We start from the raw sequence: 25213 nt of genomic DNA, 5'->3' as shown, positions 1-25213 counted from the left end.
ATTCCAAATTAGGACAGGCGGTGCATTGGAGAAGAACTTCCAGCTTGTGTTTTCATAGAGGGTATTGGTGGAGGGTTGCTTTTCGGACTGGAGGCCTGTGACCATCTGTGCGCCACAAGGATCGGTGCTGGATCCACTACTTTTCATCATTTATATAAACGATATGGATGTGAACATAGGAGGTATGGTTAGCAAGTTTGGAGGTGTAGTGGACAGTGAAGAAGGTTACCTTGGAGTACAATGGGATCTTGATCAGATAGGCCAATGGGCCAAGGTGTGGTAGATGGAGTTTAATTTTGATAAATTTGAGGTGCTGTATTTTGGAAAGGCAAGTCAGGGCAGGACTTATACACTAGGATAAAGCGAGGACTGCAAATGCTGGAGAGTCAAGAGTCAAAAAGTGTGGCTGTGGAAAAGTACAGCAGGTCAGGCGGCATTCAAAGAGCAAGAGAGTCAACGTTTCGGGCATCAGCCCTTCATTAGGATTTAAACACATATGTTTACCTTTATTAGTCAGTGCATTGAGTATGGGAGTTGGGACGTTATATTGAGGCTTTACAAGACATTGGTTAGGCCACTATTGGAATACTGCATGCGGTACTGGTCTCTCTGCTGTAGGAAGAATGTTGTGAAACGATTTACAAGAATGTTGCTAGGGTTAGAGGGTTTGAGCCATAGGGAGAGGCTGAATGGACTGGGCTGTTTTCCCTGGAGCATAGGCAGCCGCGGGGTGACCTTAGGGGTGAATAAAATCATGAGGGGCATGACAAATCGACAAGGTTTTTTCCTAAGGATAGGGGAGTCCAAAACTAGAGGGCATAGGTTTAAGGTGATTTAGCTCATTGAATCTGTGTCCACACTTTTGAGAAATCTAATCAGATAACATTGCCTGGTCTGTGTGTGGCACTGTGCTAAATGAGATAAACTTCAAATAGATCTGTCAACTTAAAACTGACCATTCATAAGGTGCTACGGGCCATCAGCAGAATTGTATTGAATCACAAACTATAACCTCACAGCCCCCCACATTCCCAGCTCTATTTGACCACGAACAGAACTGGTTAAGCCATATAAAGTCATGGTTAAGTCATTCAGTTTGCTCAGATATGGCCTTTCCTTAACAATTTCCCTTGATTCACAAACAGAAAGTGCTGGACAAACTCAGCAGGTCCGGTAGCATCTGGGGGGAGAGAATCAAAATTAACATTTCAAGTCCAGTGACCCTTAGTCTCCTTTATTAGAGTCAGTCATAGATTCTAACAGCTTGGAAACAGGTCCTTTGACCTAACTCATCATGTTGACCAAATTTCCTAAACTGAACTCGTCTTGTTTGCCTGCATTTGCCCCATATCCCTCTAAACCTTTCCAATTCATGTACCTGTCCAAATGCCTTTTATATGTTGCAATTGTGCCCACCTCTACCACTTTTTCTGGCAACTCATTCCATATATGCACCACTGTCTGTGTGAAAAAGTTGTCCCTCAGGTCCCTTTTAAATCTTTCCTTTCTCCCCTTAAACCTGTGCCTTCTAGTCTTTGGACTGCCCTACCGGCAACTCACCTTATCTATGCCTGTCATAATTTAAAACCCCTATCAAGTCACTCCTCAGCTTCCTACGCTTCAACGAAAAAAAGCCCCAGCTTATCCAGCCTCTCCTTTGGGATGCCTCAGTCGTTAGCTTTGCTGCCTCACAGTGCTTTTCGGAGGGCCAGTGTGGACTCGATGGGCTGATTGGCCAGCCTCCACCCTGTCAGGATTCTGAGTTTCCACAGAACTTATTCTAATGTCACATATGTGGGCGGCACGGTGGCACAGTGGTTAGCACTGCTGCCTCACAGCGCCTGTAGACCCGGGTTCAATTCCCGACTCAGGCGACTGACTGTGTGGAGTTTGCACGTTCTCCCCGTGTCTGCGTGGGTTTCCTCCGGGTGCTCCGGTTTCCTCCCACAGTCCAAAGATGTGCGGGTCAGGTGAATTGGCCAAGCTAAAATTGCCCGTAGTGTTAGGTAAGGGGTAAATGTAGGGGTATGGGTGGGTTGCGCTTCGGCGGGTCGGTGTGGACTTGTTGGGCCGAAGGGCCTGTTTCCACACTGTAAGTCTAATCTAAAAAATAAATCCAGAGCCCTCTCTTCAGCCCCCATTAATATTGCTGTCTTAACATTTCTCTTCCGTCCATGTATAGCTGAGCCACCCATTGTGCTGTGGACTTGGACTTGGCTTTGGCTGCAGTCTCCAGGGAAATTCCCTTCTTTGTCAGTATTCAGGGTTGAATACTGATTAGACAGCAAATATGAAAACGTTAGTGTTAGTCTTTATTATAGTGTTTGTAAATGAAAAATTCTTCTTGCAATTATGGAGAGTTTTAGTGAGATCATACCTGGAACAGAGTGTGTGGCTTAAAACGTGTTACCTTAAGAAGGACCTACTTGCCTTGAGTTCACTAAAGATTCATGAGATAGGTTCATGGGATGAGGAAGTTGACCCATTAGGAGAGAATGGTGGGTCTACATCAGGAAACTTCTTTTTGAGATTTTCTCGAGGGCTGCTTTTTAAATTTCGGGGGCTACGTTTTAGTACTCAAGTCTCCTTTTCTCATTCTTATTAACAAATGCATTTCATCATGCGGTTGCTGAGTAGCAGTACCTTTTATATTTGTGGCTTTATCTGCACCGAAGCAGAGAGAGAAGAATTCATCGATATTCTCAATATGAATTCTGTATTAGACATGAAGTACCGATGCACAAGAAAATTATTGATTTGCTAGACATTGCCATATTAAAATCGGCATAAGACAACAGGCATAAGTTGGCAGCGAAAGTTTTTTTTATGTCAAAGTAACTGACACACACAAAGCTATCATCCTAAAAGCACTTCTACAGACTGATGTCACAACTAATGCGTTTCCATTGCATGTGCACAAAGCTGGAATATATAACTAGCTACTACAGTTCTACCCTTTTTATATCATCTCAGATCTCAAACTCTGACTTAATTGACAGTTTTCATTGCAATAGCATCCATTACATTCATTCCCATATAGTGACCTGAACGTATGGGCATTTAAATGAGACAATCCAAATACATTTGCCAGAATTGATTTCAAATTTTATTTTTGCTTGTTTCTTAGTTAGCTGAGTATTCCTTTGTTGATAAGTTTAAAACTCTTCTCCCTTCCTGCCTCACCTTCTCACCCTTCCAGCCTCACCTACTTGCCCCATGCCTTCCTTTTTACTCAGGCAGTAGCCTTGCACTCTTATCTGCCTGCATTTTCAACCTCCTTTCTTCACTGACCCCTCATAGCATCCTCCTTCACCCCACTGCAGCCCTCCTGCCCATTCACAGCCTTGCCCTTGTTATTTTTGCAACTCGACCCATCACTCTAGTCGCAGACTTCTCCCACCCCTTCCCCTCCACTTGTAAGTTTTCTTTTTCTCGCTGTACTTCCTCCTGCATAATCCCTCTCTTCAGTCCCTTGAAGCCTCTTACTTCCTACCCCTGTTGCCCAGTGGCTAAGGGCTTTCTGCCCATTTGTCACCCTCAAACACAGTGAAAGGCTTCTTCACCTCTGGCTTACTTAGTTTCATTTCTGTCTTATATGTTCATTGCTCCTTCAATCACAGGCTGTACCTTGCTCATGTTTGCTATTGACAAATGTCAGTTGGCCAATCAGCAGCAGGCATGAAAGAGAGCCAGCCTGAGATTGGAAGAGCAGCTCCCAGCTGATTCTGTTCATTCTGCAATGGCAGTGACTTTTGTCTGGTCATCCCCATGAATGAATTTTCCCAGGCATCTTGACTTTTGGGGATTAATTTACTGCTGCCCCCATGTCTATTGAGCGGTGACCAATAATTATGAGAATTTAGAATGGCAAAAGATCATAGGATCACGATAGCACAGAAACTCCTGTCATATTATTATTTCAGCCCTCTATTGAGTATTTCAGTCCATTACTTTCTTCCTGACCTTACAAGTTTATTTCCCTTTTGTACTCAATACTCCTCCAATTTTCTCTTAAATCATTGGTTTCTGATTTTGTTACCTGCTGTATGAGGCAGTCTTCAATAATTCTATGTTGTTGCTCAAAACCTTAAAATTGTGTCCCTTAGTTTCCACCAGCTTTTCTTCTAATTGGCCAAACCTGTCATAATTCTGTACATGTTCCCTATTCCTGTTTTGAACTCTGCCATTAATTTGATATTGCCTCTCCCTATCCCATCTACCAAAATGAATCACCTCACACTCAGCCATACCCACGCCTCCTATTTGCTCCCTAACCAACATAATCTTTCCGTTGACTATCTTTTGATTATTTGTGTTTGTAAAGCACTTTTGGATTCTATTGACTCCCCAGAAGAGATTTGGATGAGCACCTTGAGGAGAAAGAAAATGATGAGCAACAGAGAGGTGGGAAGAGGGTATCAAAAACAGAAATTGCTGAGTGGGTCTGGCAGCGTCTGTGAGGAGAAATCAGAGTAAATGTTGTGAACCTAGTTCTGAGGAAGGATCATTGGATCCAAAATGTTAACTCTGATTTATCTTCACAGATGCTGCCAGATCTGCTGAGCTTCTCCAGCAATTTGTGTTTTTGTTTCTGATTTACAACATCTCCATTCTTTCGGTTTTACTTATGGGAGAGAGTATGGTTGGATAACCGCATCAAATGGCTGACACAAAAATAGTTACGATTTGGAGATGCCGGTGTTGGACTAGGGTGTACAAAGTTTAAAAATCACACAACATCAGGTTATAGTCCAACAGGTTTAATTGGAAGCACACTGCTTTCGGAGCAACACTCCTTCATCAGGTGGTAGTGGAGGGCTCAATTCTAACACACACAATTTACAGTGTGATGTAACTGAAATTATGCATTGAAAAATTGATCGTCTGTTTAGTCTTTCATCTGTTAGAATACTGATAGATTCATTTCTTTCATGTATAAATCACAAAACCTTTTTTTTAAAGAAGTTGCATTCTTGGGTTAGCTGTTAACAATGGTGATAGCTAGATAATATATTAGTAGTCTTCCCTATGATGGATGTGGTGTTGGTGTAAGTACCTAGGGGAGGATATAGCTGCTTTAGGTGATGGCTCTTATAGTGCACTGGTCATATCTCTACATCTGAGCTTGGAGGTCCAACTGCTGCAAAGGTGTGTAATACCATTTCTCTGAACAGGTTGCTGCGAAAATACCTATATTTGTCTTGGCGGGGACAATGAAGCTCCACCAGACTGTGAAGGGATTTTTGAATGAAGGGAGTATGACTGGGGCTGCATTCTGGAGAATTTAGAACAATTGTTGATCATAGTAACACATGAGTGTGTGTGGGATTATATCACAGTGAAGTTACTGGGATTTGTGAGGTGTCTTAAGTAATTCATCAATGCACTAATGTGCATTGTGGTAATAGTTGGGAATGATATTTGTATGTTTAGAATTGTGAACAAATGAATGTCATTTTGATTTTTCTCAGCTCTTGATAGCCAAACTTGGTATCTCTGGGCACATCCACCGATTAATGGCTGGATCCATGGCAGGTAATTTGTTTCCTTATGAATTCTTGGTAATCTTCCAATGTAGCTGGAATCAATGTGAAGAAAATCTCTGAAATTGCTTAAAAAAAGTTAACAGTGCTTTTAATGAAGTTTTTGGATCAGTTATGGCATAGAAGAGGCCATTTGGTTCATCTACTCCAAGCTGTCACCCAGCAGTCAATCAGTCCTCCTACCCACTCTAGTCCTGATTATAGAATCCCTACAGTGTGGAAGCAAGCCATTCAGCCCATCAGGTCCACACAGACCCTCCAAAGAGCATTCATCCCAGACACACCCCACTACTTTATCCTTGTAAATCTGCATTTCCCACTGCAAGTCCACCTGGCCCGCACATCCCTGGACACTGTGGGCAATTTAGCATGGCCAGTCCACTTAACCTGCACATCTTTAGACTGTGGGAGGAAACCAGAGCACTTAGAGGAAGCCCCTGCAGACATGGGGCGAATGTGCAAACTCCATATTCTTAGCCTGAGATTGAGAATTGAACCCAAATGGAATCTCTGGTGCTGTGAAGCAACAGTGCTAACCACTGAGCCCATTATTTCCCTCAAAGTACCCAGTCTCTTTTTGAAATCATTCCTTGTTTCTGCTTCCATCAAACTTGTACATCATGAATTCCAGGTCATTGCCACTTATTATGTAGAAATATTCTCCTTTGCTTTCTCCCTTTTCTAATTCTGCATTTAAGTTCCTTCCTAATTTCTCTATATTCCTCAAAGGCTTCGGCATCTGCATGGACCAATCCTATGCTTTCTTTATTGTTTTGACTGAGCTTACAATTTCCCTTGTCATCCAGCTGCAATATGACCTCACAATTCCTGTACTCAATACTCTGACCAATACCAAACACCTTCTTCACTATCCTATTGACCTGCAACTCCACTTTCAAGGAGCTATGAACCTGCACTCCAAGGTCACTTTGTTCAGCAACACTCCCCAGCACCTTCCCATTAAGTGTATTAGTCCTGCTCGGATTTGCTTTCCCAAAATGCAGCCCCTGGCATTCGTCAAAAATAAACTCCCATTTGCCACTTCTCAGCCCATTGGCCCATCTGATCAAGATCCTGTTGTAATCTGAGGTAACCTTCTTCGCTGTCCACTACACTTCCAATTTGGGTGTCATCTGGAAACTTACAAACTACACCTCTTATGCTCACATCCAAATCAATTATATAAATGATTCCTAATACTGTCAAAATTGGCCTTTCTCCAATTTAGAACTTCAACTGGTCTATCCTTTTCCAACACTATTTTAAAACTAATGGAATTATGGTCGCTGGCCCCAAAGTGCTCCCTCACTGACACCGCAGTCGCCTGCCCTGCCTTACTTCCCAAGAGTAGGTCAAGTTTTGCACCTTCTAGAGTAGGTACATCCACATATTGAATCAGAAAATTTTCTTGTACAAACTTAACAAATTCTTCTCCATCTAAACCCTTAACTCTATGGCAGTCCGAGTCTATATTCGGAAAGTTAAAATCCCCTACCATAACCACTCTATTATTCTTACAGATATCTGAGATCTCCTTACAAATCTGTTTCTCAATTTCTTTCTGTCTATTAGGGTGTATAGAATACAATTCTAATAATGTGATCACCCCTTTCTTATTTCCCAGTTCCACCTAAATAATTTCTCTGGATGTATTTCCAGGAATATCCTCCCTCAGTACAGCTGTAATGCTATCCCTTATCAAAAATGCTACTCTCCCTCCTCTCTTGCCTCCCTTTCTATCCTTCCTATAGCACTTGTATCCTGGAACATTAAGCTGCCAGTCCTAGCCATCCCTGAGCCATGTTTCTGTAATTGCTCTGATATCCCAGTCCCATGTTCCTAACCAATGCTTGAGTTCATCTGCCTTCCATGTTAGGCCTCTTGCATTGAAATAAATGAAGTTTAATTTATCAGACCTACCTTGTTCTCTGCTTTGTCCCCACCTGCCCTGACTGTTTGACTCTCTTTTCTCGACTGTACCAGTCTCAGATTGATCTCTTTCCTTGCTATCTCCCTGGGTCGCACTCCCCCAATGTAATAGTTTAAATCCTCCTGGGCAGCTCTAGCAAATCTCCCTGCCAGTATATTGGTCCATTTCCAATTTATTAGTCCCTTTGCAATCCGTCCTTCTTGTACAAGTCACTTCTACCCGAGAAGAGATTCCAATGATCCAAAAATGTGAATCCTTCTGCCATACGCCAGCTCCTCAGCCATGCATTCATCTGCTCTATCCTCCTATTCCTGCCCTCACTAGCTCGCAGCACCGGGATTAATCCAGATATTACTACTATCGAGGATCTCCTTTTTAAATTTCTGCCTAACTCTGTATGTACTCCCTTCAGAATCTCATCCTTTTGCCTTCCTCTGTCATTGGTTCCAATGTGTACAATGACCTCCTGCTCGCCCCTCTCCTCCTTGAGAACATCCTGCACCCTCTCTGAGACGTCCTTGATCCTGGCATCAGGGAGGCAACATACCATTCGATTTTTCGCTGCTGGCCACAGAAACGTCCATCTGTGCCTTGGACTAGAGAGTCCCCTAACACAGTTGATCTCTTGGAACTCTATGTACCCCTCATTGCATTAGACCAGTCTCAATACCAGAAACTTGGCTGTTCTTACTACATTTTCCTGAAAATCCATCACCCTCTACATTTTCCAAAACAGCATACTTGTTTGAAATGGGTCTAGCCACAGAAAACTCCTGCATTACCTACATACCCCTCTTAACATTCCTGGAATTAACCCATCTATGAGACTGTATCTGCAACTTTTCTCTCTTCCTATAACACTCATCCATCACATCCCCGTCATTGCCTCTAGCTGTCTCTCCAACCGATCCATTCGATCTGATAGGTGTTGCAACCAACAACGTTTATTACAGATATAATCCTCAGTAACACATAAACTCTCCCTGATCTCCCACATCCGACAAAAAGAGCATATCACTCTAATAAAGGTCATTTTTGTTACTTCCAGTCTACAGAACTAGAAAATAGTACTGTCTTATTCCTTTAGCACTGCTCCATGCTAACTTCATACTTCTGGCTTATATTTTTAAGTTTAATCAAGAGACATACCTCAGTGAAACATATAATAAAAAAAAATCCAATCTACTCACTACTATAGACTTGCTGTAAGACTACACTTAAAAATATTAACTTATCTCTTTCTGTGCTGTGACCTCTCTCAAAAAGGTTCCTCCAAGATTAATAGTCAATTTCAGTGTTTGTTAATTTTTCCAGACGCACTCTGATATCCAGCAATACATGAATTCAAACAGCAAAGACATTAACTGCACAGGTTCAACAGTCAGCAGTGTGGGTTTCTTTTTTTCTCTGTCCTGCACTGACCTCACCATGTGCTGCCTTTGTCTATTTTCTCCCTTTTAAAAGATGCTGTTGTTTTGACTTCTTTTTCTACAAATTTCTAAAACAATGCAACAGCATATAAAACAGTAATTGCTGCTACTGGAATTTGAGGAAATCACCTCCAACACCTAAAACACCTCAAAAAAGGAGCAGCTGTTACAGCCAAATATTTTTCCCGTCCTCCATCTTGTAGTAATGTCTTTCTTACATGGTTTTTCTGTCTCCAGATTCCTGACTACTGCTAAGAGGCCTGTACACAACTTCCATCATGTTTTTTTTCCCTTTGGGTTTCCTGAATTTTACCCACATAGATTGTACACCTTCTGACTCTGTATCAATTCTTGCTTTCAATTTAATTTTAATTCTTACTAACAAGACAACCCAATCCTCTCTGCTCATCTGCCTGACGCACACTTCTAGATATTTGGTTACCAGTCCTGATATCCCTATCACCGTCCATTTTAATTCCCCTTCTCGTTCCCTTTCCGACGTGACCATCCTTGGCCTCCTCCATTGTCACAACAAATCTGACTGCAATTTGGAGGAAGAATACCTCATCTTCTGCCTCGGCAACCCAGAGGAAATGTGGGTGGCACAGTGGTTAGCACTGTCGCCTCACAGTGCCAGAGACCTGGGTTCAATTCCTGCCTCAGGCAACTGTCTGTGTGGAGTTTGCACATTCTCCCCGTGCCTGTGTGGGTTTCCTCCGGGTGCTCTGGTTTCCTCCAACAGTCCAGAAATGTGCAGGTTAGGTGAATTGGCCATGCTAAATTGCCCGTAGTGTTAGGTGAAGGGGTAAATGTAGGGGAATGGGTCTGTTGGTTGCTCTTCGGAGGGTCGGTGTGGACTTGTTGGGTCGAAGAGCCTGTTTCCGCACTGTAAGTAATCTAAGGACTCAACATTGAGTTCTCCAATTTCAAATAATCTTGCTTCCCATCACCTGACTCACTTCCCAGGCCCTCCCCCTGCCCCTCCCTTTCCTTCCTCTCATTGATCCTTCCTTCCAGCACCAACCGGATTCGTTCCTCTCATTGACCAACCAGGTTGTACCCTCTACCTGTGTTCGCCTATCCCCACCTCAGCACCCTGCCCCCACCCCCTTTATCTGCAGCTCCCCTTAAATCCATCCTCAGTCTTGAAGAAGGGTTACAGCCAAAATGTTGACTTCTTCACCTCCTAATGCTGCCTGGCTTACTGTGTTCTTCTAGCCTCCTGCTTGTCTACCTTGGAATCCAGCATCTGCAGTATTTTCGTCTCCAGCACTGATTTCCTTGTAGCCATGACTCTGTGATACCCACAACATCATACCTGCCAATTTCAATCCACATTATAAGCTCATTTGTCTTGTTTTGTATACTGCACGCATTTAAGTACAGCACACTCAGCGATGCGTTGACTCCCTCCTTCTTGTGGTTTTACCACTATCTGTTGAGCCTGAAGTTAGATTTCTGACACTTCCCATACTCTCTAGCCTATTACTTGTTCTGGTAACTTTACTTACGGCTTCTGATTCCTCCCCTAGAACATGGAACATTATAGTGCAGTACAGGCCCTTCGGCCCTCAATGTTGCATCGACATGTGAAATCGATCTGAAGTCTATCTATCCTACATTATTCCATTCTCATCCATATGCCTATCCAATGACCATTGAAATGCCTTTAAACTTAGTGAGTCTATTACTGTTGCAGGAAGGGTGTTCCATGCCCCTACTACTCCCTCAGTAAAGAAACTACCTCCATCTATCCTATATCTATCACCCCTCAATTTAAAACTATGTCCCCTCGTGCTAGCCATCGCCATCTGTGGAAAAAGACTCTCACTGTCCACCCTATCTAACCTCTGATTATCTTATATTCTTAATTAGGTCACCTCTCAACCTTCTTCTCTCTAACGAAAACAGCCTGAAGTCCCTCAGCCCTTCCTCGTAAAGCCATCCCTTCATATGAGGCAACCTCGTTGTAAATCCCCTCTGAACCTTTTTCCAAAGCTTCTACATCCTTTCTATAATGCGGTGACCAGAACTGTATGCAGTGTTCCAAGTGCAGCCACCCCAGAAATTTGTACAACTGCAGCATGACCTCATGATTCTGAAACTCAATCCCTCTGCCAATAAGAGCCAACACACTGTATGCCTTCTTAACAACCCTGGGTGGCAATGTTCAGGAATCTGGACACCGAGATCCCTTAGCTCATCTACACTACCAAGAATCTTACCATTAACTAAGTATTCTGCATTCCAGCTACTCCTTTCAAAGTGTATCACTTTACAATTTTCCGCATTAAACTCCATTTGCCACCTGTCAGCCCAGCTCTGTAGCTTATCTATGTCCCTCTGTAACCTGCAACAACTCTGTCCACAACTCCACTGACCTTAGCGTCATCCACAAATGTACTAACTGATCCTTCTATGCCTTCATCCAAGTAATTTATAAAAATGACAAACAGTAGTGGATCCAAACAGATCCATGCAGTACACCAGTCATAACTGAACTCCAGGATGAATATTTCCCTTCAACCACCACCCGGTGTCTTCTTTCAGCTCGCCAATTTCTGATCCAAGCTGCTAAATCACCCTCAATCGCATGCGCCGACCTGTGGAACCAATCTGAAGCCCATCTAGCCTATACTATTCCAATCTCGTTCATATGTTTGTCCAATGACCACTTAAATACCCTTAAAGTTGGCGAGTCTACTATTGTTGCTCATCCTCCCTACAACATTCACACAGGGAATAAGAATCTCAAAGCTGTTATACAAGCCTGAACCAACCATTTTTAACTGCTTCATAAATGATGTTCCCTCCATCATAAAGTCAGAAGTGGGGATGTTTTCTGATGATGGCACATTGTGCAGCACCATGACTCCTCAGACTTATCCATGTCCCTCAAGATTTTATAAACCTCTATAAGGGCACTCCTCAATCTGTGATGCTCCAGGGAAAAGAGTCCCAGCCTATTCAACATTCCAGTTTTAACAGCATCCTTGTAAATCTTTTCTGCACTCTCTCAAGTTTAACAACATCTTTCCTATAGAAGGGCGACCTGAATCGTACGCAGTATTCCAAAAGTATCCTCATCAATGTCTTAGGCAGTCGCAACATGACTTCCCAACCCCCATACTCAATGTTTTGATCAATGAAAGCATTACAATTGCTGCCTTCACCACCCTGTCTATCTCCAACTCCACTTTCAAGGAATTATGCACTGCACCTCAAGGTCTCTGTTCAGCAAAAGCACTGAGAGCCCTATCATTAACTGTACAAATCCTGCACTGATTTGCCTTACCAAAATGCAACACCTCACATTTATCTAAGTGAAACTGCATCAGGCAGTTATTAATTACTGAGAATGCTATAAAACGTCACACAAAGCCATCTTTGATCATGACAAGATTCCTTATTAAACTGGTCAAATGATGACCAAACGTTAACACCAAGTTTGTTTTACTACTGACCATGTAAGCCTTAGTTTAGGTTTTTATTGCTTTCATGTTCTTTGAGAGAACAACAGACAATAAGGAGTGTTATCTTACAGGGATGACTGCAGTGATATGTACTTATCCACTTGACATGATTCGAGCCCGTCTGGCCTTCCAGGTGAAGGGCGAGCACAGGTATGCTGGAATCATTGATGCTTTCAGGGTCATTTATACACAGGTGCGTATTGCATCTTTCTGTTACACTCTATGAGAAATGAACCTGATGAGCTGTGTTGGAAAATTGAAAGTAATTAAATGCTGAGGCTCCCTAATATAGTGTTAGTAAGTATTTCAATGACAGATGTTTGGAGCATAGTTTGTAGCTTTCTGGGTGTAAATGTCAATCCCATGGTCATAAAAGGATTTCATTTTCATCCCCATTTTCAATGGAGTTTTCCTTAATTTGCTCTTGAGAATGAGAAAAGTCAATTTTTCAAAAATTTATGTTCGGGACTCCTTCTCAATCCCAGATACAGCCTTAAACCTCTATTACTTCCATTGTAGTTAGACAGGAATGCTGAATGAGTGAAGCTGCTGGATCCAAGGTAGCAGTTAATGGGACTGTTATAAAGCCACTGTAGTTTCATTCCAGCAAGACCTTGCAATTACAGGTCTGGTCTGGAGTAATAATACCACTCCTGAAAGATTTTGCATCGCTGGGAATGTGGGAAGTTTAAAACTGCAGAATTTAAGCCAATGCAGCTATTTAAAGAGATCCAGGTGTTCCAGCAGTGCTGCAAGCATCTGCATCAATAGTGATAGATAGTCACATTCTTTCCAGACAGTTAGATACAAGATACTACTTATTGTGTGACCTGGGCCTCGCAGTCAGAGTAACAGCCAGCTCATCATTGGGCTTAGAGCAAAGAACCTCCTTTCTCAGTATTGCTCCCTGTTGCTCTTGTCACTCTGGAGCTTGACTCCTTATTTATGTAGTCACTCTGAGAGTGCTGCATCCTGTCCGTGCAGTCACACTGGGATTGTGATCCCCTGGTTGTATGGTTGTATGTGTTTCTTCTGCCACTCCCATCTCTCGAGCTGACTCCATGGTTCTCACGTCCTCCGTGCTATCGGGCCATGTTTGTCTTAATTTTGCTTTCTAATTTGTGTTTTCCTGTGTCCATTCATATTTGGTTGCTCTTTTAGATATGCACATATGTTAGTTCAGTATCATTTTATTCACTGTTTGTTGCTCCCTTTTTCTTTTTCTCTACGTTTCCCAGGGCTTCTCTATGCCTCCTTTCATATCTCCTTGCTTGGGTACTCAGCCCTATTAGTTGCTTACTTCCTATTCTGTTTTTGTTCATTTAGGATGTGGACAAAACTGGTTAGCCAGCATTTTTTTCTGTTGCTAATTGCACTTTAGGAGATTGTGATGAGCTGCTGTTTTGAACTGTTCCAATCTGTGTGACGTATGTAGGCCCACAGTGCTGTCAGGGAGCAACACTAAAGGAATGGCAATGCATTTACAGGTCAGGATGGTGTGTGTTTTGGAGGGGAATTTTCAGGTATTGGTGTTCCTATGTGTCTGCTGCCCTTGCCCTTCTAAGTAATAGATCTCATTGGTTTGGAAAATTCTTCTCGCTGCAGAATTCTCCGTCTGTACCTGTTGTTGGCCTTTACATGGCTAGTCCCATTCAATGTCTGGTACCCAACCCCCAGAGAGTGGGGCTTCAGCAATTCTGATGCCATTAAATGTCAAGGTGCAGTGGTTGGAGTCTCGCTTGCTTGTCTGGAAATTGTGTGGCATGAATGTTAATTTCCACTTGTCAGTCCAAACCTTGTTATTATCCATGTCTTACTGCTTTTGGACATGAATTGCTTCAGTACCTAATAAATCATGAATGGTGCTGAACATTCAGCAAACATTGGTGAACATCCCACTTCTGACCTTATTATGGAGGGAAGGTCATTGATGAAGCAGCTGTAGATGGTTGGGCCTAAGACACTGTCCTGAGGAACTCCTATAGCAATGTCCTGGAGCTGAGATGACTGACCTCCAGCAAACACAACCATCTTTCTTTGTGCTAATTATTACTGACCAGGGAAGCGTATCCTCCTGATTTCCATTGACTCTAGTTTTCCTTGGGCTCCTTTATGTTGCATTTGATCAAATACAGCCTTGATGTCAACGGCAGTTGGCCTTACTTCCTTTTTTGAGTTTATCGCTTTTGTTGATGTTTGCACCAAGGCTATAATGAGGTCAGAAACTGGGTGGCCCTAACAGAGCCCAAACTGAGCATCAGTGTGCAGGTTTTTTTTAGATTAGATTAGATTACCTACAGTGTGGAAACAGGCCCTTCAGCCCAACAAGTCCACACCGACCCGCTGAAGTGCAACCCACCCATACCCCTACACTTAGCCCTTCACCTAACACTACGGGCAATTTAGCATGGCTGATTCACCTAACCTGCACATCTTTGTGACTGTGGGAGGAAACTGGAGCACCCGGAGGAAACCCACGCAGACACGGGGAGAATGTGCAAACTCTACACAGTCAGTCGCCTGAGGTTATTGCTGAGCAGTGTTGCCTAATAGTACAATCAGTCACAACTGCCGTCACTTTACTTATGATTGAGGGTAGATTGATTAGATTACTTACAGTGTGGAAACGGGCCCTTCAGCCCAACCAGTCCACACCGACCCTCCGAAGCGCACACATCCAAACCAATTCCCTTATATTTACCCCAGCACCTAACACTACGGGCAATTTAGCATGGCTGATTCACCTAACCTGCACATTTTTTTTGGACTGTGGGAGGAAACCAGAGCACCCGAAGGAAACCCACGCAGACACGGGGAAAATGTGCAAACTACACACAATCAGTCACCTGAGGCGGGAATTGAACCCAGGTCTCTGGCGCTGTGAGGCAGCAGTGCTAACCACTGTGCCACCGTGCTGCCCACCCACTGTGACACCGTGGGCAGTAATCAGTCAGGTTTAACATGTCCAAGTATTTGTGCATATGCCAGACCTGGGTAATTTTCCGCATTGTTGTAAATTTCTTGGAATGATTTGGCAAGGAGTGTGACTAGTTCTGGAGTACAATTCAGAACGCGTCAGGACTCATTGTCTTTGCAAAATCCAGTAAGTTCAGCTGTTTCTTAATATCATGTTGTAAGGACATATACATTATTATTTTGGGAATATAAACTGAAAAATTGACGTTTGCACTGCTGTGTTGCAAAGGTAGAACCATTTGATTTTTAGAAATTGCAGAAAGTGTGTGGTATTCACTTCTCAGTTGCTTAAAGTAAGTAAGTTTTGGAGAAGTTGGTTTTAAAGTCAAAGATCTACAGCATCAAAATGGGTCTGTGCCGGTCAAAAGAAACCACCTAACTTTTCTCATCCCATTTTCCAGCATTTGACCTTGGCATCACACGTACTTATTTAACATGAGGGTTTCTGCCTCTACTAGCAGTGAGTTCCAAATTTCTACCACCCTCTGGGTGAAAAAAAGATATTTTTCATGTCCACTCTAGACCACCTGCTCTTTACCTTATTTACACCCTTTAAATTCACATGTATATATCTGTATATTTGATACTTTAGGGGACTGTTTAGTTAAGAGAAAAGACATGTAATAAAATAACACTACTTGTGACTATCAGCAAATCTCCAGGTTAGTTTGCCATCTTGGACAATGCTCAGAGATGTTACAGAGTGGCTGTAGGACATTCTTCTGGGGGTGAGCAGACAGCCAGATGTTGTGGTCTACATTGATAACAAAATAGATCAAAAAGGGGTGATTTCTATACACTTTAATGTTACTTATTTTGCATTTTTAGCATATGAACTAGTCGCATGTGGGTTTTGTGTGTGTAAATAGGTTTAATGAGTAACCGGTAAGTATCTCTATGACTGTGGTGATTTCTTTTAAAAAAAATAAGAGACAGTTCTTGAAGACGAATGGAGATTTATTTACATTGGGAAAATTTTAGAAAGTATAAAATAAACAGTAATGTGCATTAGATAGCACTTAGAAGATTCCATAATTGTTTTTTGGTTTAGGAGAAACACCCATAGCTTGAAGAAACTTTTTTTTTTGTCTGGGGAGTTCTGCGTAAGTCTTGACTGTAGCTAGGTGAGAAACAATTGCTCCTAAAGAAGGGGTTTAGAATACTAAATCTTTCAATTAAAACTCTGAATGGGTGAATTGAAACCGAGGAAGTCTAGGCCTTGTTGTTTGCATCAATGGTAGGCATATTTCTGAAGACGATGTCTGTTATGTTTTACCTCTTGTGGTTCCCTCAGCGTCTGCTGAAGATCTGTATGGAACATGGTAATCCAAAGGAAGGATGTTTGCCCATCTTTGACCTGATAGCCCAGATCCAATATTGATGACTCCCAGGCAACCTCCTTCTGACTGTACATTACTGTCCTTCCACCTCTGCTGGGTGTGTCCTGTTGGTAGGACAGAACATACCCAGGGATGATTATGGTGGTGTTTGGGACACATTACATAAGACTGTGTTGGGCAGTTTCTTGACTTGCGTATGGGACTGCTTTCTATTTGGCACAGCACTGTAGACCTTAGGAGGACTTTGCAAAGTTGACAACACTGGGTTTTTTATCACTTCTCGGTAAATGCAGTGCTGTCTGTCTGGTTTGATTCCTTTTTGATACAGCTGAGTAGCTTGCAAGGCTATTTCAGGAAACATTTAAAACTGTTTGACATTGCTGTTGGTCTGAAGGAGATTATATGGAGGTCAGACCAGACAAGGATGACAGCTTTCTTTCTGTAAAGGACATTAGTTGTCAGATGAGTTTTTATGACAATCAACAATGGTTTTGTGATCATCATTACTAAAACTAGGTCCATATTAAAGACTTATTGATTTTGGTTAAATTCAATCAGCTACTATGGTGAGATTTGAACTTGTGACCTGGAACTTTAACCTTGACATCTGGGTTGGTAGTCTATTGAGATTACCATTGTCCCATGTTTTCTATCAATAATTTGCAAGGCAAGAAGGACAATGATGCTTTTGCTGTTGTTAGATATTTTTATTTGCTCTTGTGTTCTGGATGCCCTTGCAAACTATTTCCTCTCCAAAGTTCTTGAACCTGTTCTTGCCTCCCAAATTGGATAGACTTGTAACAACTTCGTGTTATTCAGATCTTCTGGATTTCCATCCCTACAGCAGTCACAAATGAAGTCTTATGTGACTGTGACTGCAGTAAGCTATATTTCCTCATCCTCCTTGACCTATCTGTGGCCTTGACACAGCTGACCACCCTGACATAAGAACAGGGTGGGCGGCACGGTGGCACAAGTGGGCGGCACGGTGGCACAGCGGTTAGCACTGCTGCCTCACAGCGCCTGTAGACCCGGGTTCAATTCCCGACTCAGGCGACTGACTGTGTGGAGTTTGCACGTTCACCCCGTGTCTGCGTGGGTTTCCTCCGGGTGCTCCGGTTTCCTCCCACAGTCCAAAGATGTGCGGGTCAGGTGAATTGGCCATGCTAAATTGCCCGTAGTGTTAGGTAAGGGGTAAATGTAGGGGTATGGGTGGGTTGCGCTTCGGCGGGTCGGTGTGGACTTGTTGGGCCGAAGGGCCTGTTTCCACACTGTAAGTCTAATCTAAACATAAGAAATTGAACAAGAATAAAACATTTAGCCCCTCTAACCTGCTGATTATTCTGTAAGATCATGGCTGATCTGCTGCAGACGTCAACTCCTCAAATTTAAAATATCTGTCTACTTCCTTTAAATACTTCTGGTGATCTAACCTCCATAACACTGTAATGTCGAGAATTCCAGACATTCACTACCCTCAGACAAGAAATTTCTTCACATAGAACATAGAACATTACAGCACACTACAGGTCCTTCGGCTCTCGATGTTGAGCCGACCTATGAAATCAATCCGAAGCCCATCCAACCTAGACTATTCCATTCTCGGCCATATGTCTATCCAATGACCATTTAAGTGCCCTTAAAGTTGAAGAGTCTACTACTGTTGCAGGCAGTGCGTTCCACGCTTCTACTCTCTGAGTAAAGAAATTACCTCTGACATCTATCACCCCTCAAATTAAAGCTATGTGCCCTCGTGCTAGCCATCACCATTCGAGGAAAAAGGCTTTCACTATCCATCCTATCTGACCCTCTGGTTATCTTATATATCTCAATTAAGTCACCTCTCAACCTTCTTCTCTCTAATGAAAACAGCCTCAAGTCCCTCAGCTTTTCCTCATAAGACCTTCTGTTCATACCAGGCAACATCCTAGTAATTCTTCTCTGAACCCTTTCCAAAGCTTTCGAATCCTTCCTATAATGTGGTGACCAGAACTTATGCAATACTCCAAGTGCGGTCGCACCAGAGTATTGTACAGCTGCAGCATAACCTCGTGGTTCCGAAACTCAATCCCTCTACCAATAAAAGCTAACACACCGTATGCCTCCTTAATAACCCTATCAATCTGGGTGACAACTTTCTGAGATTTATGTAAGTGGACACCAAGATCTCTCTGGTCATCTACACTACCAAGAATCTTAACCATTAGCCTACTACTCTTTGTTCCTGTTGCTCTTTCCAAAGTGAATCACCTCGCACTTTTCTGCATTAAACTCCATTTGCCACCTGTCAGCCCAGCTCTGCAGCTTATCTATGTCCCTCTGTAACCTACAACATCCTTTGGCACTAATCACAACTCAGTCATCCGCAAGTTTACTAACCCATCCTTCTACACGCTCATCTAGGTCATTTATAAAAATGACAAACAGCAGTGGCCCCAAAACAGATCCACTAGTACAGATAATAGTACACCACTATTAGCTAAATTCCAGGATGAACATTTCCCATCAAATACCACCCTCTGTCTTCTTTCAGCTAACCAATTTCTGGTCCAAACTGCGAAATCACCCTCAATCCCATGCTTCTGTATTTTGTGCAATAGCTTGTGAAATTCAGGGAGCTAGAACAAATAGAGTTGTTATCTCTGGTTTGTTGCCATGCCACGTGCTAGCGTGGCGAGGAATAGGAAGAGAGAGGAGTTGAACATGTGGCGACAAGAGGGAAGGTTTTGGATTCCTGGATAATTGGGGTTCTTTCTGGGGTAGGTGGGACCTCTACAAACAGAAATGTCTTCACCTGGACCAGAGGGTACTAGTAACCTGGAGAGGAAATTTGCTCATGCTCTTCGGTTGGGTTTAAACTAATTCAGCAGGGGATGGGAACCAGAATTGTATTTCGGATATACAGGAAGTTGAGAGTATTGAGGTCCAAAATAGAATTTTGAGGTTGCAAGCGGGCACCGGCAAGCAAGAAGTTGGTTTGAAGTGTGTCTACTTCAACACCAGGAGCATCCGAAATGGGTGGGGGAACTTGCAGCATGGTTTGGCACCTGGGATTTCAATGTTGTGGCCATTTCAGAGACATGGGTAGAGCAGAGAAACGAATGGTTGTTGCAGATTCTGGGATTTAGATATTTCAGTAAGAACAGGGAAGATGGTAAAAGAGGGGCTGATGTGGCAGTGTTAGTCGAGGATAGTATTACTTATGCAGGAATGACGTTTGAGGACTCATCTAGTGAGGTAGTATGCGCTGAGGTTAGAAACAGGAAAGGAAAGGTTACATTGTTGGGAGTTTTCTATAGGCTTCCATATAGTTCCAGAGATGTAGAGGAAAGGATAGCAAAGATAATTCCCAACAGGAGCAAGAATGACTGGGTAGTTGTTATGGGGTCTTAACTTTCCAGATATTGACTGGGAATACTATACTTCGAGTACTTTAGATGGGTCAGTTTTTGTCCAATATATGCAGGATGGTTTCCTGACACGTTATGTAGACAGGCCAGAAAGGGATGAAGCCACATTAGATTTGTTACTGGAGAATGAACCAAGGGATGAGGCCAGGTATTAGATTTGTAGGTAGCTGTGCACTTTGGTGAGCATGACCATAATGTGGTTATGTTTACTTATCGATGGAAAAGGGTAGATATGTGCCACAGGCAAGAGTTTTAGCTGGGGGAAAGGCAATTATGGTGGCGATTCAGCAGGATTTAGGATGCATAGGATGGGGAAGGAAACTGCAGGGGATGGCCACAACTGAAATGTGAAGCTTTTGGGTCCTTGATAAGTATGTACTGTCAGGCAGGGAGGAAGTTGTCGAGTGTGGGACCTATGGTTTACTAAAGAAGTTGAATCTCTTGTCAAGAGGAGGAAGAAAGCTTGTGTTAGGGTGAAATGTGAAGGCTCAGTTACAGCGCTCGAGAATTACAAGTTAACCAGGAAAGATCTAAAGAGAGAGCTAAGAAGAGCTAGGAGGGGAATTGAGAAATCATTGGCAGCTAGGATCAATGAAAATCCTAAGGCTTTCTATCGATATATCCGGAATAAAAGAGTCTGGATTAGTGATGCTGGAAGAGCACAGCAGTTCAGACAGCATCCAAAGTGCAGCGAAATTGACGTTTCGGGCAAAAGCCCTTCATCAGAATTCCTGATGAAGGGCTTTTGGCCGAAACGTCGATTTCGCTGCACTTTGGATACTGCCTGAACTGCTGTGCTCTTCCAGCACCACTAATCCAGAATCTGGTTTCCAGCATCTGCAGTCATTGTTTTTAACCTCAGAATAAAAGATTGTCTAGAGTAAGATTAGGGCCAATCGAGGATACTGGTGGGAAGTTGTAAATGGAGTCCAAAGAGTTAGGGGAAGTGCTAAATGAATATTTTTCATCAGTGTTATCACTAGAAAAAAACATCTCAGTTTTAAATGTGTGTTCCCTTATTCTGAGACCATGTTCCCAGTTCATTACTTTCTTGCTAATGGAAACATCTTTTCAACATCTACCTCAGGCTTGCTCAGAATCTTGCCTGTTTCAATATAATCATCCCTGAATTTCCTGTTTGAACGAAGACCTAACTTGCTTAGCTGTTTTTCGATAAGTCAACTGCTGTACCCCAGGAATCAGCCCAGTGAATCTCATTTGAACACCCTCCAATGCCATTCCTGATAAAGGGCTTATGCATGAAACATTGACTTCCCTGCTCCTTGGATGTTGTCTGACCTGCTGTACTTTTCCAGTGCCACATTTTTTGACTCTGATCTCCAGTATTTGCATCCTCACTTTTTCACAATGTCAGTGCACCCTGTCTTAAAAATGAAGACCAGAACTGCACACAGTACTCCAGATGCAATCTTACTAATACTCTGTACAGTTGTGACAGAGCTTCCCTGTTTTTAAACTTCAATCCTGTAGCTTAAAGGCCAAAATTCTATTTGACTTCTTGATTACTTGCTGCACTGTATCCTAACTTTTATGTTTCCTGAAGAGAGCACCCTGATCCCTCTAGAGGCTGCTCCTTTTAGGAGTTTCTCTCCATTTAAATAATAGTCTATTTTAATAACAGTACCCTCTTTTCCTTTATTGTCTCAATGTGTGACCCAGACTGATCCCATTCTTAACTGTCCAGTCATAGCCAAGAGGCACTTGTAATTGTTTCTCTACTGATACCCATACTTTAACCTCTGGAGTCTTCCTAGCTCTTAGCTTTCGTCCCACATTAGATGCCAAGGTAATTGATTTAGCATCTGCAGCATTGCAATGACAACCTACTTGCACTTGATAAGCTTGCCCAGTAGATTCATGCTTTTGCTCACCTGCAGAAGCCCTCATCTCACACTTTTGGTGCCATCAGATCTGTCTTTGCCTAAAGTCCTTCCAATTATGCTCCCGTCTTCCATTCTGTGTCAACTTGATCTTATCCAAAACTCTTTTGCTGTAAGGGCGACATTGGCTCCCACTCTGCCTCTGGAAATATCTCCAGCTCTACAACCCTCAGATTCAATCCTGACCTCTTGAGCTGCTCCTTGTTTTCAGCATTCTGCCACAAGCAGCAATGCTTAAGTACCGGCTTTGGGAGGGAGGGGGTGTCAAATTTTGTTTCTGTGGGATGCTTTGGGATATTTTACCACCTTATACAGATACTCAATTATCCAGCGTTTGCCTTGCCCTTCACTCCTCCCTAGAATATCTTGACACCAAGAACAGCTATGTAAGAATCCTACTCATTGCCTACAGTTCAGCCTTCAACATTATTATCCTCTCAAGGCTGATTGATTGGTTACTAAACTTAGTGATCTTGGAGCAAGCCCCACTCTCTGCAACTGAATTCTCAGTTTCCTGACCCATAGGCCACAATCAGTGACGATTGGAGACAATATTTCAGCCTCACTAACACCCAACACTGGCGCCCCTCAGGGGTGCGTACTCAGCCCCCTACTGTACTCATGTATACCCATGACTGCGTCGCCAAATGCCAGATTAATGCCATTTAGAAGTTTGCCACTGATAGTCGGTCGAATTTCAGATGGCGATGAGACAAACTACAGACTGGAGGTGGAAGACCTGAAAAAATGGTGCACTGAGAACAACCTAGTTCTCAATGCCGGCAAAACCAAGGAACTCATTATTGACTTTCGGAGGGATGTTACTCATGCCTCCCTCAACGTTAACAGCACAGAGGTGGAACGAGTGGAGAGTGTCAAGCTCCTGGGAGTGGTCATGCACAACAAATTTTCTTGGACTCTTCATGTGGGCGCACTGGTTACAAAGGCCCAACAACATCTCTCCTACCTCAGGCAGCTGAGGAAATTTGGCATGACGGCGAATACCCTTGCTAACTTTAATAGGTGCGCCATTGAGAGCATTTTGTCTGGATGTATCACCGGCTGGTATGTCAACTTTACCATTCAGGATCAGAAACGGTAACAGAGAGTGGTGAACTCGGTCTGGAAAATCACAAAGGCCAACCTCCCATCTGGAGAATCCATCTACCAGGCCCACTGTCAAGGAAAGGCCGCCAGCATTCTCAAAGATCCATCCCACTCTGGCAATGTTTTTCTACAACCTCTACAGTCGGGTAGAAGATACACAAGCCTGAACGCACGCACCAGCCGGTTTCAAAACAGTTTCTACCCTACTGTTGTGACAATACTGAATGGACTCACAAACTCTTAACATTTACCTGTACGTGTGTTTTTGTTTTTGCTGCTGTTAACTATTATTTACTTATCTATGCTACTTAGTTTTGTGATCTGCCCGTATTGCTTGCAAGACAAAGCTTTTCACTGTGCCTCTGTACACGAGACAGTAAATTCAATTCTTTGAATATCGGATTATCCGGCAAGTTCGCAAGGTCTGGATGCTTGGCTCATCTGGTATTCGATTAACCAAACAAAATACTCCCCGCCTTTGCCATTCAGATAATCGAGGTTCCTCTGTCAATGCTGTGTCAGTGCAAGATATAATTGCTGGAATCAATGCTCAGAGCATGTACTCCTACCACCCCCCCCCCCCCAAAAAAAAGTTCACTTTACAGTAAAGTGGGCACAACCCAACATTGGCTTTCTGCTGTAGCAGTTTGTGAAATGCTGAAAATGTGATGCACTCAAAGCCATTGCTACAAGAGGTACTGTCTTCATGGCATCTGTTGTACAGTTGTGGCTAAATATGAAATAAATATGTGTTCCAAATTTTGTTTTTTCTTTTTATATAGGAAGGAGGACTTCGAGGGTTTTACAGAGGTCTGACTCCAACTATTATTGGCATGGCTCCTTACGCAGGTACTCAAGGGCTCAAAGAAAGTGCACTTTTATTGTTACTGCTTTTTGTCAGTTGCGGTGCCATTGAGTAAATATTTCCGTAAGGACTGAGGGCACTGGTACATTAAAGCCTTCTCTCATCCTTTCATTGTCAATTCTCATATTAAATGGGCAGATGATGCTTTGCTTCATTTTGAAGATTATTTGTATGCACTCATGGGATGTGTCACTCATATGCCAACTTTATTATCTACTGTCCTAATGAGGAGCTTCCTCCTAATTGCCTTTGGGAATATGATGATAAGGCAGCTGAGTGGCTAGCTAAGGCAGTTAACAGTCAGCTATGTCATTGTGTCAAGACTAAAATTTAGGCCACACCAGCTAAAAGTTACATCACAGAATAGCACAGAACAGGCCCTTCGGCCCTCGATGTTGCGCCAACCTGTGAATTATTCTCAGTCTATCCCCCAATACTATCCCATCATCATCCAAGCTTTGTTTAATGTGGCTGAGTACCTACATTGGCAGGTAGGGTATTCCACGCCCTTACCATTCTCTGCATAAAGAACCTGCCTCTGACATCTGTCTTAAATCTTTCACCCCTCAATTTGTAGTTTTGCTCCTTTGTACAAGCTGTCATCTTCATCCTAGGAAAAAGACTTTCACTGTCTACCCTATCTAATCCTCTGATCATCTTGTGTGTCTCTATCAAATCCTCTCTTAGCCGCCTTCTTTGCAATGAGAACAGACCCAAGCCCCTCAGCCTTTCCTCATAAGACCTTTCCTCCAGACCAGGCAACATCCCGGTAAATCTCCTCTGCACCTTTTCCCATGCTTTCACATCCTTCCCGAAATATGACAACCAGAACTGTACACAATATTCCAAGTGTGGCCGCACTAGCATTTTGTACAGTTGCAGCAAGATATTGCTGCAACTCAATTCCTCTACCATGAAACCTAACAAACTGTATGCCTTCTTAACAGCACTATCAACCTGGGTGGCAACTTTCAGGGATCTGTGTCCATAGACTCCAAGATCGCTCTGCACATCCACACTACCAAGAATCTTTCCATCGACACAGTACTCTGCCTTCCTGTTATTCTTCCCAAAGTGCATCACTTCACATTTAGCTGCATTGAACTCCCTTTTGCCACCTCTCAGCCCAATTCTGCAGTTTATCCAAGGCCCCCTGCAACCTGTAACATTCTTCCAAACTGTCCACTCTCCACCGACTTTAGTGTCATCAGCAAATTTACTAATCCATCCAGCTGTGC

At 43.0% G+C, this 25213-nt stretch overlaps 1 protein-coding gene across 3 annotated transcripts in view; it reads left to right on the top strand.

Moving 5' to 3' along the window:
- The window catches only part of slc25a16 (solute carrier family 25 member 16), a 62941-nt gene that overhangs the window by 30581 nt on the left and 7147 nt on the right, over positions 1-25213 (top strand). For all 3 annotated transcript variants that reach the window (XM_060842299.1, XM_060842300.1, XM_060842298.1), the window contains 3 exons: positions 5472-5535; positions 12448-12569; positions 23893-23959. In XM_060842299.1, coding sequence (XP_060698282.1) covers positions 5472-5535; positions 12448-12569; positions 23893-23959 — 253 coding nt within the window. The remainder of the gene's footprint in view (positions 1-5471; positions 5536-12447; positions 12570-23892; positions 23960-25213) is intronic.

The sequence above is a fragment of the Hemiscyllium ocellatum genome, chromosome 22 (genome assembly GCF_020745735.1).
Source record: "Hemiscyllium ocellatum isolate sHemOce1 chromosome 22, sHemOce1.pat.X.cur, whole genome shotgun sequence".
Classification (NCBI taxonomy): Eukaryota; Metazoa; Chordata; class Chondrichthyes; order Orectolobiformes; family Hemiscylliidae; genus Hemiscyllium; species Hemiscyllium ocellatum.
The sequence above is the reverse complement of the archived record's forward strand: the minus strand, read 5'-3'. Positions and strand labels throughout refer to the sequence as shown.